The sequence below is a fragment of the Pangasianodon hypophthalmus genome, chromosome 24 (assembly GCF_027358585.1).
Source record: "Pangasianodon hypophthalmus isolate fPanHyp1 chromosome 24, fPanHyp1.pri, whole genome shotgun sequence".
Classification (NCBI taxonomy): domain Eukaryota; kingdom Metazoa; phylum Chordata; class Actinopteri; order Siluriformes; family Pangasiidae; genus Pangasianodon; species Pangasianodon hypophthalmus.
In genome coordinates this window covers 14,216,312-14,234,064 of record NC_069733.1, presented here as the reverse complement: position 1 = coordinate 14,234,064, position 17,753 = coordinate 14,216,312, and the positions used below count along the sequence as shown (strand labels likewise).

At 36.9% G+C, this 17,753-nt stretch overlaps 1 protein-coding gene across 1 annotated transcript in view; it reads left to right on the top strand.

Annotated features, from left to right (window-relative positions):
- niban2b (niban apoptosis regulator 2b) overlaps positions 1-17,753 on the top strand; it is a 44,214-nt gene that overhangs the window by 19,549 nt on the left and 6,912 nt on the right. The window contains exons 6-10 of the mRNA XM_026931445.3: positions 7,746-7,861; positions 13,243-13,347; positions 13,445-13,607; positions 16,171-16,358; positions 17,402-17,557. Of these exons, the coding sequence (XP_026787246.3) occupies positions 7,746-7,861; positions 13,243-13,347; positions 13,445-13,607; positions 16,171-16,358; positions 17,402-17,557 (728 nt within the window). The remainder of the gene's footprint in view (positions 1-7,745; positions 7,862-13,242; positions 13,348-13,444; positions 13,608-16,170; positions 16,359-17,401; positions 17,558-17,753) is intronic.

Genomic DNA, 17,753 nt, shown 5'->3' with positions numbered 1-17,753 from the left:
AATTTCTGTTGCTGTTTAGTAACTCGTGCCCGGCTCTGACACACACACACACCCACCCACACACACCCACACACACCCACACACACCCACACACACACACACACACACACACACACACTCAGAGGAACTGCACCAAACTGGCTGCACTTGGCACACTTTACTGAAGGTGCTGTAAAGTGAGTGTGTATGTGCAGTCGGGTGAATGTGTATTTGTTTTGCTCATCTCTACTATTTTTTAAAGCTTAAAGCTCTACAGCACACACTTGATGCAACGTGTTCAGGCAAAATTGAGGCAAAGCCCTATAATTCAGCTCTAGTGGTTTTACTCAGTGCCAACGCAAAGGAAGCCCTTTGTTTTTCAGAGATTTTTTTTTGGTGTGTGTGTGTGTGTGTGTGTTTTTTTTTTTTTTAAGCTCATCTCCATAGCACTGTTTGAGTTGTTTTGTATGACTAACACGTAATCATGACTGTCTCACCCAGTGATGTCCACTTCCCTTTCTTTTTGTAATGTTGTGGGCATTTGTTGGAGGATTAAGTCATAATTAAGTTCACTAGTGGTGTTTAAGAAGCCATTATTATGTTGCTTGTGTGAATTACACAGCTGCTCAGATATGCAGTGTAGAGTGTGGACACATAGGCTGGAGGCTTGTCAAATTAAGAACTGAATCCAAATGTATTTCTTTGAAGTTTTGGTATTAAGCTTACTATATTATTGTGCTACAGACACACCTAACATTAGCAATAACACTGCATTATATACTCGTATCACACAAACCATGGAAAGTGAAACTAAATCCTTTCTAAAGCCAAGAAAATAAGAGTAAAGTTATTTTTTCCTTAAGCGTTATGTCTGGTAATGTCTTTTGGTAATGAACTAATTACATTAAAGAATCTCTTTGATCACAGTGCCGATGAATTCTCAATTCTGATTGGTCAGATTGCAACTTTAAATTTTCTGACATGGGAAAGTGTTCAAGATAGAGACCTTTCTGTTTTTATTGATTTCAAGAGAGAGGGAAAAAAGAAGTGAGGGAACGACTATATAACTGTTATAACCTGGGCCACAACAGGAACTAACTTGTTTTGTAGACGTTCCACAACATTAAACTATAAACGGATAAAATGTATGATGACATAATTTTTTTTTTGTTTGTTTGTTTTTTTTAAATAAAAAATTATAATTGGCAAGCTGCTATGGAATAAGAGGAATAAAACACTTCGTGATAATCACTTTGTTGATTATTTTCGTATAACATTATGTCTGATCATATTTTATTCCTTACATGTCAATACTTTACACATACTTTTACACATACTTTTTTACACATACTTTTTTGCTTTTTTAAAATGATTAATTAGCAAGCTGATATTTTGTAAACATATAGTATTTACAAAATCAAAAATAAAATAATCAGACAACGAGTTTCTTAGATATCCGACTACATGGCATAGTAGTGTACTTTATTCCTTAATATGCACCTATTTGCATGCAATATTTTGATAGAATAGATTTTTTTCTATTAAATTAGATGATTGAATTATTAATACAAATTTTTAAAATAAATGTGAAAACTATGAAGGTATGACAGTAATCCATTTTTTTTTTTAATTTTTTTTTTTAGACTTGTCTTTCTCAAGCGTCATTTTGTGAATAAAAATTTGGAACGTGCGCTAGATAGATTTATGCTGCATGACAAAAAGCAGAACATTTTAAATATGGATTTATCATTTAAAATGTGTGAATGTCATGAGCTGTAATTGAGCAGTGAAAAGTCCTGACAGGCTGTGATAATGATAATACAGCCATTATAAACAAGCAGGTCGTACCATTTAAATGCATGAAAAGTGTTTTATGATACACATTAAGCTAGCAAGTTATTGGACAAGTACAGCTGTGATGAGTGGCTTTTATTTAAATAGAAACTCCTGGGAAGTGTAGTTGTAATACTATATAATGATACATGAGTATTTTCTGGGAATTTAATGGGAAAACTGAAAGCATGAGTCAGGAGCGGGTTTAATGAGATATGCAGGTCTGTCCACAGGTCTGTGTGAAAATCTGCACAACTGCACGACTCCCCTGCTTCTCTCTTTAAACACTCGAATGTGATGTGTAACTCAATACGTGAAGTACACGCAGAGGAATGTGGCCGTATCAGTCATTCCAGCAGCATGGCTGGCCTGGGCTCGACTTTCTCAGCGGCTCTTCTGAACTGAACAAGGGGTCGTGTTATTGCTGGAATGCATCAGGGCTTCAAAAATATGCTGGGAAATTGGAGGGAGGGATATCAGAGAAACTCTGGACTGAAAGGATTCTCCAAGTCATGCACAACATTTCACTCATGATGGTTTGACTATTTGAGTTCAGTTGTGGGTTAAGTAAGAAATAAAATCCTATGGGCTGTGCAGTTATAGGAAAATAATCATCGCATGGTGGCGTGATGTGGACTCACATGAAGCAAAGATGATTTCCTGTACCAGCATGTTGCAAAGATTTTTATTCCTCTTATAGCACAACAATTTTTCAATTATTACATTTTACTTTTTAAAAATGAGTGTATTTCTAAGCACTTATAGTTGCATTTAATGCTGCGCAACATCTGCGAAACAAGTTAGTTCCTGTTATCACTTATGTTACAGCACCTATAAACAGTCATTTCTGTCAACATGCTTCTCTTTTCTCTTCTTGAAGTTAATAAGACAAAAAAACTATTACAGAGAAAACTGAAAGACTGGTGGAAAACTTAAAGGAACAGCTTTATTTCTGACTGTTACGCAACACTGACACTGGAGACGCCTTCAAAAAAATGTTGAATAAACTTCACAGAGAAAACTTCACCATGTCAGCGATTCCACACAGTTTTTAAATCTGTGTGAACATCTGTCTTATACACGTCCCTGTGTAAGTTGTTACTACAGAAATGGTAATGTTTTAAAACTAGCACATTAAGCATGTGGTTTGCTGTTATAGGTGCTGTTACAGAAATTTAATTAAATTAATTTTAATGATCTAAATAAATGTAATGAAATTAATTGAAACACCTTCGAACCGATCAGATTTGAGAGTTCAACAGTGCTGTGAAGAGAAGAGATGACACTCCTAACTGTCTAAGTGTCTAATGTCTCAACTCGGTACACAAGCTAGGGCCAAATTTTCAGACCTGTGTATAAACAGCTTGCAATGATTGCAATTTAGCAACTTGATCAGGGGTGTGGGTATGGGTGTGTTCATCAGTGTTCATTTTACAGAATTTATCTGTGTTAAGTTCCACTATGTTCGAGGTGCGGTCTGTCTACACTGGGGTCCCAATAAAATCTGGTATGTGAGGGCAATTAATTTCCCTGGCCCTCTGTCAAGCTGCAGTCATGAGTAATTAGGCGTGGATCTGTCTTGACCCCACAGCTGGGACAAATCAAGATAAAGTCATGATGAGGTTTGAGTAAATCTCGCATTCAGGTTATGCACAATGAAGTAGTAATGTTATTTTTCTGATTAAAATCCTATAAGGCCCTTTGATCCCATTTTTTCCCATAAGATATGTGATGACAAAGTCAGTTGGTCAGTTAGACTCAGGTGTTTAAACATCTTTAAGACCTTAACAGTAACATGTTCATCATTGCACAGTTAAGCAATTAATATGTCTTACCAGAGGACACAGCTGTCACAGTTCACATTTCCATTTCCAGTGAGAAATATTATATCCACTTAATATCCATAACATTCATATCGCTTTAAAGAATATAAACACCAAATATGGTAGCTGTATCTGTGTTCCAGTTTGGACTACATCATGTTGAGTAATTTCCTTTCACAGAGCTGTCAGGTACATGCATAAAATAAATGGCTCTGGTCATGTGACCAGTTACACCAAAATGATCATATGAAACTGATCTAGCTTATCTTTCAGTAAAAAAAAAAAAAAAAAAAAAAAGCACTTGTAGAGAACTGGATTGTGCAGTGCGTAGTGTTACTGCCTGACAGTTGAAGGGTTCCTGACAGGGTTCCGGCTTTGTTGAGCTTTAATTACTGTATGTGAGGAGTTTTGCATGTCTGTAGTTTTCCTCTAGGTTCTTTGGTTTCCTCCCGCTGTCCAAAAAACATGCTGTTAAGTGGGCTGGCTACTCTAAATTGCATTTAGGTGTGTATCATGTATTTCCGCCTCACACCCAGTGGTCTCTGGATACACTCCGGATCCACCTCGACCCTTATCAGGATAAAGTTTTTACTAAATATGAATGAACATCTGTACAACTGCTTTTATAGGCTATACATAGGCCATGAGGCTTATATCTCTCGTTCACTCTTGTGGCTGGTGGGATTGAAAGGGCTAATATCTGTACTTAGTAACAGGAATTTGCTTTCAAAACAGAGTGACAGGAATTTGCTTTGAGACTAACAGGAACTGAAAACGTGTAGAAGAAATGGTCAGAATAGTGCCCACGCCGTGAACCCTGTATGAAGAGGGAGAGAATACAGAGAGAAAAGCATGCTTAATGTTGTATTAGATTGGCAGTGTTTACAATATGCCAATGATTACGTTAAGTTCTTTTGTACAATTTATAATCTATAAGGTGTGTTTCAGATTTAGGATATAAAATGGTATACGCAGTAGAGCAGGGTGGTGGACCATGGTGCTGATGTGGACCCAGTAATGCATTTCAGTCGACTAACTGAGTATGTGGAAATACACTGTAGCAGAAACAATAAATGTCTGCCTGTATTACAGCTAAATCCTCTTTTGTGGTTTATCCAGTGACATACATTTATGTCAAATTCCTTCAACCTATTTAACGTACATGTACTTATTTGCCTTAAATATGCTAACATGAAGTGAAACTTCAGTAATAAATGGTAAGTAATTAATTAAAGCATGTTACGTTTCAGTTTGTGAAATATATTCGCTAATAACAGCTTTACTGTTTTGTATTTTTTTTTTTTATTGTTAGATTTTTCAGCTTGATAAAATCTGTATATTTTTAAAAGTGAATTTAATATGACATAGACATTTTAAGTAATACCACCATGATTCTCACTCCTGCTTAGGAAACGCTGATCTAAATTATTTAGCTAAAGGCAGCACATCGGACCAGAGACATTAGCTCAGAATGGGAAGAGTTTTCACAGTATATCATAGTATTTTTTAATTTGTTTACCCTCCCTGGTCTGATTATTGAGCTGGCAGCATGGCTTGTTTTAAAAAGCTGATGACAAAAACAATATTTAATAATAAATGTACATATGTAGCCTATGGGTTTATTCCCGTAGCGTCAAATTCAAGACAGAGGAGTACATAGCACTAGTCAAAAGTGGTGTTGTGTTGTTTTGTGTATACGTATATATCTATATATATATATAGCTGTAAACTAAGGTAAGTGTTGTGGCCGTTCAGTCATGTTAGCTGCTTAATTGTAATTTTGTAAGCAAGTAATTGGAACGTTACTACTCAAATTTTCTTGAATACCCCAGAGATAGAGTCTTGCTTTCTTCTCCACCCAAGTTCCGGGATATGCCCTGTTGCCATGCATGAATGGAGACACACATAAACACACACACATAAGCACAGCACAACTGCATGTTTGTGTGTGTGTGAACTTCCTGTCTACACTCCTCCAGGCCCCACACCCAGCCCAATTCCAACTTACTTCCCCTCTTTGTCACAAGTCATAAACTCGTACACACACACACACACACACACACGTGTGAGCTGGTATTTTAATTATGGATATATATTTGCTGTAACCATCAATATACACAAGCAGTTGAAAACAATAATCAACATCTGGTTGTTATTTAATGTCTCAAACCCTCAATCTTCTAATGAAGGCTGAATTTGCATGTCGAACCATGACCGTGTTTAGCTGATAATTCCACATGGCAGCCACAGAGGCAGCAGTTCCCACAACTGCAATGTCCTGTGGTCATGCCATGTTGTGTGTGTGTGTGTGTTTGTGATTGCGTGGGGTTGTGTGCATGTTTGTTTGTGTGTCGGTGTATGAGTGTACGCACGTGATTGAGTGAGAAAGAGTTTCACTTTCAACTACTCACAACCAATACACGTGTTCATATACCATCACTCTTACTTCCCTATTTAGGTCATTTTTGGGAACTAAGCCACAACCTGTTTGAAACAGCGCCCTACTCACTATTCCCTAGACACTACATAGTCAGGAGCAGTTAGAATGAAAGGGTTCCTCAGGGGTTCTTTTTTGATGGTAGTACACTACACTTATTTCATCTACTAACTCAAGCAATGCTCGAGCAATGCAAAGAATCTTTTTTTGTAAGAGTGTAATATAGGGGTCATCATGTAATGGTGCACTCTATTTAAAAAAATAAATAAATAAAAAAATAGGGAGGACCTGGGGTCCTCAGAGGTGTCCTAGGCGGGTTCTAAGTCTTGCACTCTACACAGAAGGGGTTTTTAGGAGTTTCCCCAGAGACGCAGAGCAAAGAAGCCCCCGGGGCCTATTTCATTTTTTCTTCTGACCGTCACTGCAGATAAACTCACTGTGTGAAACTGCACCTGTTCACAAGAAGTCACAGATGATATCCACAAGTGCATTATGGGTGAGCTCTTTAGATAGAATTTCCATTTAGCAATCTAGTGTCCCACTGGGGGAACCCTTAAAGGTTTAGAACCCTATTAAGGGTACCTGGAACCACTTCAGACAGGGAAACAGTTAAAATGCTTGGCTTTTTCCCCCCCCATAAATAGTGCTACCGGAGCATCTTTTGTGCTGATATAGGGGAAAAAAATAAAAGGGATCATGTGATGTGTATACTGTAACCATATCGATGCACTTACCAGCTCTAGCTCGTATCAGCTAACTAACTAGTATAGCTTGCTATCTAGATTAGATTTATTATTAACAGCAATAAATCAGTGTAAGGTTAGATAAGTAAAAGTTTAGTAAATCAGTTATAGATTAAAAAATATTCAAGATCTAACTCTTAAAAATCAGAAGATATGAGCTGCTTGTTTGACTTGATGCAGCCACAGTCCCAAAAATAGACAAGTTGTTATTTTTAGTTATGAGGTGATTTAAAAAAAAAATAATAACATTTGCTGGTGGCATTTTTCTTTTTATTACAGGTTTCTTTTCTTTATAGAACTGTTGTCTGTTTTTATGAAATGGCTACAAAATACATTTTACAATCTGTAAATGGTCTGTTGTGTTGTAATGTTACAGTGTTTCCACTATAGTGTTAGTGTTGTAGTGTCATAAGTGTTATACTGCAATGTTGGAATATTGGCAATGAAATATTTTCAGTTCAGCATGTCTCATGTTCACCGGAATTCACTCCTTCATGTTTGTTTTTCTCACTTGCCCCCTAGTTCAAGGCCTGATTGATCAGGAGGCAAAAAAAGAGCTTGATGTCACTCTGCTCTTTTATTAAAAAAAAAAATTGGGACAAAAAAAAATAGGACTAAATGTAAACCATGCACTGGTGGTTGAGGGGAAAAAATGACAAATATGAAAGCACCTTCAAATTTCTTAAAAAAAAAAAAAAAAAAAACTTTGTGTAAACCTTTTTAGTGTGTGTCCTTGTTTATAGAGCTATTTCTCCTGTATAATTTTAGTCATGACTCCAATAACAGGACACTATACAGTGACTAGACTGTGGTTTTTAACATAGCTGGTGATTTCAGAAAACTAATAGTGGGGATGATGGGGAGGAGGATGATGATGAGGATGATGATGATGTCATTCTGAGCCTGTTGATTTTTATGTTTCTTTCTCAGGCTTGTCAGAGGAATGTAAGGTTCAGACCCCGGCGTTTACAGATGCAGTGCGACTTTACCGCCAGGCCCACGGTCAGTACGGCACCTGGGACATGATGTGTGGCGTACCTCCCCAGGTAACACACACACCCTCACAACAGTTTTGCTATAGTTTTATTTTTGTCATTTTTATTTGTAATTTTGTTTCGCTTTGTTAGTTTTAGGATTAGAGTAAAACATTCTGGAGCTTTTTTCCTGTCTGATCTGTAAAGTCTTTATGGAAATTTTTGTTTCCATACATACACATTGGCTTCATGTCTCTATGTTGCATCCTTATTACTGATAATATTTTATCACACCAGGCTGACATGGACATACTCGGAATTCTTCAAACCTAACTGTACAAGTTGTGCTGAGGGGATGTTTATGTAGAAAGGCATGCTTTTCACTGGTAATGCAGTGTTTGGTGTGAAATCCACTGAAATATATCAGACGTTCATTTCAGGGATTGTCTTGGATTCGTAACATTCGTAGTGTCATAAATATTTTATTCACAGACCACTGAGTATATGCAATATATGTTTTACTCCAAAAAATAGCTTAAAATATTTTTTTTACATGTTGATAAGTTGTATCTACTTTGACCTTATTGAGGGTCAAAACTTTATGGCTTAATATCGTCAAATCAATGTCAATAATAAATTCTTATACATTCATTAATGCTATTTAATATAATGAAATGAAATATTATATACTGCAATATTGAAAATGGAGAAAAAAATCTTTCTTATTATAAAAAAAAGGAAATTTGTGTTTAATTGTTCATTTGTTTTTTCAAGAAAGCAAGCTTTAAAAGAGCTCATTTTCAAATATTCCTCTATCCCAGGTCAAGCCTAGTGAATGTTGCAATCCAGTGAAATATCAAAGCAGGAACTAATCAATTCCTACCATTTTAAATCTACTATTTTAAATTAGTTAGTTTCATTTTCAACTGTGTTAAAGCATAGGAGTTAGTAACCACTATGAAATATTCCGTATCAGGTGGACATATCAGTAGCCCGAGACAAGCACATTTCATATCCTGTCTATTTGTTTTTCGTTCCTAGTTACAAGATAAAGTGCAGCAGTATGTGCACAATGCCACCTCACAGTTAAACATATCAAGAGGAAATAAAGTTGCTAGCCAGGCTCAAATGCTATTTGTAAAGCATGGACTGAATAAAACAGCTTATAGAAACTAAACATTCGCCAGGTTTTTTTTTTTTTTTTTTTCCTTTTGTGACAATTTGCTCCATCGAAAACATTATCAAGAGAGGATAAAAACTGTGGCTACTCAATTGTCTACCTCCTGGAAATCCACATACTAGTTAGTTTCCATTAGTTTTAAAGCTCTCAACTAGCTAGCTTGCAATATGTTATTACATTACATTAGCAACTACGTTTTAGCCTAATTCTTCAGAAGATAATGTTTGAAGTTCCTGACTTGTACATGTACTTGGACATATGGTCGTCTCAGGTTTAGCAGTACATATACATATGTGCACTCATATGGAGCAGATGACATGCTTCATTCTGTTTTCCCAGACAAATACTGTCTTCTGCACATTGCATTCATACTCAGCCGTCTCTGTGTTTCTGTAGTAAGGAAGGGTAAGTGGAGGTCACTTCACTCAGACTGCCATAAATCAGGTCATAATGGGCTACAAATAAATGTCATTACAGCCTCTAATGAGCCACTTCAAGCAGCACAGTCTTTGCACAGAGCTTTGTGTGAAACTCGGTCAGATGTGTGTGTGTGTGTGTTATTAAAAGGGCGTGGCTCACTGTTTATCAGGAATTACCTTTGCAATGTGTTTCCTGTATATACCATGTGATACAGATCCCACCTCTTTTGTGAGGAGAAGTGAAAGTTAACTCGAGTCATTTGCAGTTTCTTCTGTACCAATTTCCCCACAAAGCACTGACCTAATGCTTCATTGCATACTTGAAGCAATATGGTTATTTATAACCTACTTGGCTGCTTTGAGCTCATTTCCCCTTATTGTGCCAGGATTCCATTTTAGATATGCTGCATGACTTTTTAATGGGTGAAAGAGAGCCCGAGATCCCTGCAGGCTCTTTTCCATCAGGGTCAGTCCCTCAGACAAATGTGCAGTTGCGTGCAAAAGGTGTGTTTTCATGGCTGTGTGAGATGTTGACACATTTAAATGCGAGTATTTTTGTGCATGTTGTAAGCTGTTAATGGAAAAACACCAGGTCTACGTGAGCCAGTTAACAATTGGGCTATTTTGTCCAGTCGCTGCTTTTTAAATCAAATAGCTTTTAAGTTGTGAAGTCAAGAATAATACACTAGGGGGTGTGCTGTTCTGGGAATATAATCAACCACAGGGTGGGGTGACGAGAAGCAAAGTTACTGTTACCACCCTGAAGGTGTTGTTTTTTTTTTTTTCCCCATAACAGCATGTTTTATTCCTCCTATACCACAGCAGTGTGACATTTGAATTTTTTTTTATTAAAGAATGACATGTACACTTTATAGATACGTTTAATATTGTGGAACACCCTTGGAAAAAAAAAAAAGTTAGTTTCTGTTTTTGCTTATGTTACTATAGAAACAATGGCGTACTTGAACAAGAGCATTAAAATGAACCTGTGATTTGAATTACAGCTGACACTAATGACAGAGCTTCTGATATAGAAAATTAACATTAGCAGCTTCAGTAAAATCCATGTCCACTGTAAATCAGGACAAGGAGACATTTCTCTTTATCTGTCAGTCATACTGTCAGTCAATTCACAAAGCTCCTCCTCCTGCAGGAATGTCTAATCTACGCCATATAAGGAAGAAATTTGAGTCTGATTTCAACCAAAATGACTGATTATTTACCTTTAACAGATACAATAGACTGTATGTTTTTAAGTCTGTAATGTAGTACAGCCTGGTGGTTGGAAACACAATCGACTCGAGATTTCTGACTGCTGATGAATCAACTCTCAAGTCGATTTACTGCTACAGTAAAAATAGCGAGTAAAAATATATCTTGAATATAAGCAAATTCCACTAATGTCTCTTTATTAATTTTTTTAAACAAATATAAGATTATTAAGCCCATTTCTAGATATTTTTACTCATTTCAAGCTTGAAATTGTCTTCTTTTGGCAAAATTATTATTTCAAGAGTTTATTTATTTCAAGAGTTTATTTATTTATTTCAAGCAAAATTATTTGCCACTAGAATAAGAAAATTTTAAGCTTTGAAATTAGTTAAAATGTCTAGAAAAAGGCTTAATGTTTTTGTATTTTTTATGTAACAATCTCATAATGAGAAATATTAGATATTAGATAACTTTTCAGATATCAGGTATACGTCCACTGATTAATGTTGTAAAATCCAGTTGTCTGTAAGACTTTTTCGAAATGTAAGAACACCAATGATCTGATTTAAGATAGATATCATGGTCTATGTGAGCATGTGAGTCCTCTGTCTACACTGCTGCAATGACTCACTGTTCTGTATAAAAACATGACATGTTTTGCGGATGTTTGTGGATTAGATATCTGACCAGATCATCTGATTTGTAACCAACTGTTTTCCCCACAAACATCTTGAGACTGATGTTTTTGATATTGCAGGATAAATTCAGGAGAAGTGAATGTAAGACATTAATAAATCCATTGCCATCCTGGTCTTATGGTTGTCAACTGAGCCTGTTTGAAGCAGTTGTTTTGTAGCTGTGTGCAGCATTATTCTGCTGAATTGAGTGTTCAGCACAGCATTACGCAGTGTTCTCCTAACAGCCCTTAGGCATGTTTGTTCCTGCTCTGTGACTGTACCAGGGACATCATGAGCACCAGGTGACCTGTTTGAGTTTGAGCAATTATTTCGTACGACAGAGCTGCTGAATTCATGAATCTGATTGGTTAAGAAGGTGTTGATTTATTTTCTATAACAGCAGCCGGCTACAAGGGTTATATTATTTTATTGTTTCTATAGCAATAGCTCATTTACAGGGACTTGAATGGTGAAATCCTCCAGTGTCAGCACGTTGTAACAGTAAGACTACAGGAAAACCTTCAAGACAGAGGACTTCACGCTTTCCAGTTTGTACCATGACACGCTGTGTCTTCTTAACTTCTAGAGAGAGAGAAAAAAGAATGGTGAGGTAACAAATATTTAAAGCTGCTATAACACAAGTGATAACACAAACTAGCTTGTTTTATAAACAGATGAAAAAGTATGATGTCCTTCTTTTTATTTAATACAAAAAAGCCATTGTTGGCAAATTGGCGCGGTATAAGACGAATAAAACACGTCAGGGCATGCTGTTAAGGAAAATAAACAATTTTATTGTCTTAAAGCATCTATTATTGGTGCTGTTCCATTCCTACCATACCTTTTATAGTCTTTTTCTGCAAAATGAAAGTTTAAACCCCATTTTCCTACCAAAGAATAAGAATTTCAGTAGAGAACGTGAACGTTATGAGGTACACGTTGCAAAAATGTACACAAGCTAGATTACTGTATGTGCAGGTCGATGTTAGTAAGCCAAGAGGTGTACAGGCGTGGTCTTGAAATTCAGTTATGTAACACTGTTTGTAGCGTGGCCTGAATTAGTAAAGCGGCGCTCAGTAAAGAGCTGTTATCCCCGTGGCTATAGCCTGTGGTTAGTGCTATGCCTGAAACACCCAGACATGCAACATGACCTTATTTGCTGTCTGACAGGCTTATGACATGATAGGAATGAATCATCACAGCTCCTGGGCTTACACAAGATATCACAATCCCTTGCATTTAGCTTCTAGATCTTCCTTCCATGCTTTTTGTAACTGGCTGAGGTCAGCCTGGTGAGGAAAAAGCTGCAGGTCAGATCATCACGGCATGTTAATCTCTGGTATCTACAACATTTTTAAATAAGTACAAATTTAACCACAATCCTTAGTGTTCTCCCAGCATTGTGGGAATTTGACCCTCAGGCATGATGTAACACTTTGTACTTTAACAAGTACAAATTGCTTGTTGGATTGGAAAAAGCCCAGGTGATATTTTTCCAATTTTCAGCTGTCCAGGTTTTGGGGAGCCAGTGCTTACTGTAGCCTGAGATTTCTGTTCGTGGCTGACAGGAGTGGAACCCCATGTATTCTTCTGTTGTAGCTCATCCACCTCAATGTTTGATGTGTTGTGCACTCTGAGATGCTTTTCTGCTCAGCACTTTTGTAAAGAGTGGTTATTTGAGTTTCTGTCAGGTTGAACCAGTCTGGTCATTCTGCTCTGACCTCTCTCATCAACAAGGTGCTTCTGCCTACAGAACTCTCACTCACATTTTTTTTTTTTTGCACTGTTCTCATGCTAAAAAGTAAGGGAAGCTTACAGCTACTATTTTAGCATTGTGTCATCTGTTTAGCACTTGCCTCCAACTGACATGTTGTTAAGTCATGACATGTAATGTGTAACTCATGGAAGAAATTTGAGTTCATCTTTAGCTAGATTTTCAGTTTTTTTTTGCTTCTTTTTCTTCAGATCCTGGCTAACTTGGTGATGGAGAAGCTGCTTCCTGAGCTGAGAGACCTAATCAGTCCACGCCTGAAGGGAAAGATGCAGGAAAGGCAGAAGAACTGGACGCTGGTAATTGAACAATTAACTGATATTAGCAGCACTATTAGAATGGATGGTTTTGTAGTGCTGTGTTAATATCCAGCTCTAATGGTTTGCGTGTGATCAGATCTCAGATGCTGTGTACAGCCTGGTTCAGAGTCAGACACAGTCCCAATACGAGGCCATAGTGCAGAGCTGCGAGGAAGGACGTCCCCCTCTGGAGGCTTCCATACGCACAGACATGGACCAGATCATCACCTCCAAGGAGCATGTGACCAGCAAAATCAGAGGTACTGCAGGATCTGTAAACACAGTCACACATTTTTCCCCAAATGAATTCTCACTTCTGTACCTTTCTCACTATTTACCCCTTTTTTTTTTTTTTTTTGGCCTACTAATGCACATTTTTACTGCATGCTCAGTTTTCATTAGGCGAAACCAGTGCTGACAAACTGCATTCCATGAGTAGTTATGAGGTCTCGTATTTGCTCTGTGAAGGAAACATGGAAAGAAACACAACCTGTAGTCATAGAAATGGGGAAACAGGCTACTTGGGGTGTGTGGGGTCAACAGTTACCTGTGGGATACACGCTGATTGAGGAGCAGGCTGATATTTCAGACATTTAGTGTTTTGTTTTTGTTTTTTTTTCTTTTTCAGCTGCCTCTCAAATACAGAGATGGCAACATTTATAGTTTAGCTGTAGAATTTCAAGAGATGACATACCCTCTGTCCCCTGTCAATCTCAGCATCACCAGCCAACCGTGTGCGTTTGTGAGCTCATGTATGCAGAAGAGGGTAGATAGCTTTTAGAGGTGTAGGAGCTGCTAAATATTAAGTAACGATCACATAGAACTTTTGCCTTGCTGTTTTCTTACTGTTGTTACACTGTTTTGTGTACTGTTACTGTTTGGTTACTGCTGTTACTGTTGGTGCACAACTAAAAAAATTAGCCAGCTCAATTAGCCATTAGACATATTGTGGTCAAATTCTGTTTTTTCTCTCTGCATACTAGGATTTTCTTGTTAGCAATGTTGGCAACTTTGCAAATTGTACCTAGTAAGAGTAATTTTGTTTGTCACTGGAGTGGTACCTTCAACTTTAGTACCCTCAGCATTTTTACATTCTGTTATCTGGGATGGTGCATGTAGGTACTTTACTCTAAAAAGCTGATTAAAAGTGATCTTAAGATCCAGTTCTAGATTTAAATAATTTGTAATAGTGCATTACAGTTATATTTCATGTTGACCTGTACCGCACTAGTGACAAGGAAAGGTACTTTTCCGAGCTTTTTTTTTTTTTTTTTTTTTTTTTTTTTTGGAGAGAGTAGTGTGTTTACACTGTAGAGTTTGGTGTGATATAGTGTGCACCTAATGCATGAGTGATTCACTATAACTGATTAAAATTGAAGCATGGAACATTGGACACTGTTTGCACTCAGCGGTCACCGTAGAAGGGGCGGAGCCACCAGATGGCACTGTGATTTAAATTTTGCTAAATGCTGGCACACCAAGTAAGAACACTGCTACAATGGGATGCAAATTGAAAGTGAAAGTTTTAAACATTTTTGAATTCAGTTTTATTTTTACAGCACTTTTTTATTATTATTATTATTTTTTTATTACAATACAAATTGTTACAAAGCAACTTTACAGAAATCTGGAAATAGATTTAGATCCTTATTGAGCAAGCCAGAGGTGACATTTTGGGTTGGTTGATCTTGTGGAGGTTGTCTTGCCATGGTGTAGTGATGTTCATGTATGATTTGAGTCATTACTCCCCTACAAACATTACATACCACATACTGAAGTGCAGGTCAAAGGTCACTGTCTGATCAAAGATACTGGCTTGTGTCCCAGGTTTTACAACACCAGGTATCTACATTGTTGTAGAATGATTTCCAGAGAATTTAGGGCATCACAGTTCAATCCGGATATTAAGCAATACATTTCTGTGAAAAATCAAATAAATGTTTTGGCTGATTTTAATTCATTATCATATTTGCTCAAAGAGTGTTTTTCTTTAAAAGAATATTTCAGAGAAAAGTCAAATCCAACTTTCTACCCCAAATGCAATTGAAATGTTTGGTGTATGATACGACATGATATAGACATTTTTCAAGCTTGATATTAAATGCTCAAAAAAGATGGGTTAATATTCTTATTTTATTTTATTATAATCTTCTATTAGTTAGGAATATCTAATAGAATTCTATATAATAGGAATATTAGATGTTCAAGATGTTTTCATGATGTATGATGGCAGCAATCTTGGACAAATGGACTCTTCTTCCTTAGCACAGTTTGCTATCATTATGACCTTTAGGCCACGCCTCTTAAAGTTTGAAGGCAGTACTGTATCAAAATGCTTGATGTACTTCCAACATTTAAAATGTGGGGATATGGCTATTTTACATAATCATTTATTTAAAAATAATAGCTGATATAACAAGTATGAAAAATGAAATCTTGTATCAAGTGAAAATATCCTGAATATGGGCAAATTTATCTAATATTTCTTATTTTGAGATTATTATGAATCACTTTATTAATTCAGTCTGTTTTTAGATACTTTTATGCATTTCAAGCTTTCAATTTTCTTATTCTATTTGAAGATACTTTTGCTTCTTTCCAGAAGTAAATGTCTAGAAATAGATCATACAGTGTATATAGTATGATTTATTGTAATCTTATCATAGGAAATACTAGATAAAGTTGACTATATTCCAGATATTTTAACTTGCTAAGACGTCATTTTCTGCAGTGTTAAAGCAAGTATATTGATATTCGGGCATTAGGGGATTTTAGGTGAAACTTTTGATCAATTCTTTAAGACTCTCTATGCTGCCTTTTTAGCTCTGGTGCTGCCCAAGGCTGAGAAGCTCCTGAAGGTGAGTATCGAGCCGTACATCAGCTCCATCCTGGAGGCCCTGATGGAACCCACCAGCCGAGGCTTCTTTGAGGTGCGAGATGTTTTCTTCAGGGAGCTTGTGGATATGAGCAAGAACCTGCTGAACGGCGGAAGCAAAGAGAAACTGGGAGAGGTAAGAGACAATCCTGGCTATTTTAGTACAACATGTTTTTATTCTTGGACCTCTGGGTAGAAAGAGCATCACACTGCATCATGGTGCAAAGCAGAGTTACTGTTACCACCCTGAAGTTGATTAATTTCCTATAACAGCATGTCTTGAAGTGTTTTATTCCACTTGCGCAACAGCAATTTGCCAATAATTAGAATTTTTAATTTATTAATGAATGACGTGTCGTACTTTTTAACCATTTATAGTTACATTTAATGTTGTAAAATTTAGTTCAGAGAGACAAGTTAATTTTTGTTATTCCTTACGTTATAGCAGTTATAAATAGCCAGCTTCGTTTACCAGCTTCTGTTTTTTTCTCTCTCTCCCTTGAAGTTAATGCGACAAAAAAAAATGCAGCTTATCTTGTACTGAGCATAAAAATCCTGAAGACTTTACTGTGGTGGAAAAATTGCTGACTGTTACAAAGTGCTAGACACAGACACTGGAGACTCCTTCCATAAATATTAAATAATTCCTCTTTACACAAAGCTTCAGAGCTGCTGTTATAGAAAATTAATCAACTCCTTGTGACCAGATTTGCTGTGGCATAATAGATTTTATTAATGACACTTTTGATTGACAAGAAGAGAGATTTTTACAGGTAAGGTTTCCCTAGGATGATACAGTTAATGACTATTAATTCCTGTTCTTGTACATTTACAGTTTTAGTCAAATATTTTTCAAGTCAAGTGGGTTTTTATTGTCATTCCTCTATATAGCTTGTATTCATTGGAACGAAATGGCGTTTTTTCAGGACCATGGTGCAACACGTAACAGTATGCAAGACTACATAAAGTGTAATACACAACAGTGTGAGACGAGTTCAGGATAATAAATACACAGGACAATAAATACACAGAAGATGGGCTGTAAACTGTAAGCTATTGCGTAGTGTAGGAGCAATAAGTATAGTTAGTTAGTTAGTTTCCTGCTTCAGGTATATAATCTAAACAATAACCTGCATATTTGAGTTTGATATAACAGTTAGATGTTGTTTTTCTCTGCAGTATATGGAGAAGATCTCCATGCTGGCCTTCCACCCGGTGAAAATGCAGTGCTGCTATGAGAAGGTGGAGCAGCTGAGTCTGGAGGGCCTGCAGCAGCGCTTCGACGTCACCAGTCCGTCCGTGTTCGTCCAGAGAGCCCAGATCCTCATGAGAGAGGTGAGTCTCACCCAGCTGCTCGGTGATCCTGTAGTGACAGCTCCATGGGAAAATGCATTCATGCGTCCACTGCAGCATGGAAAAAAAATGCACAATTAATCAGCACTGAAATCAAGCTGTTTTGGGTATGTGATCATTTAAGCTCATTTCTCTGATTGGCAGATAGTTTGAAGAAGTGTTCAAATGTCTTTACTGC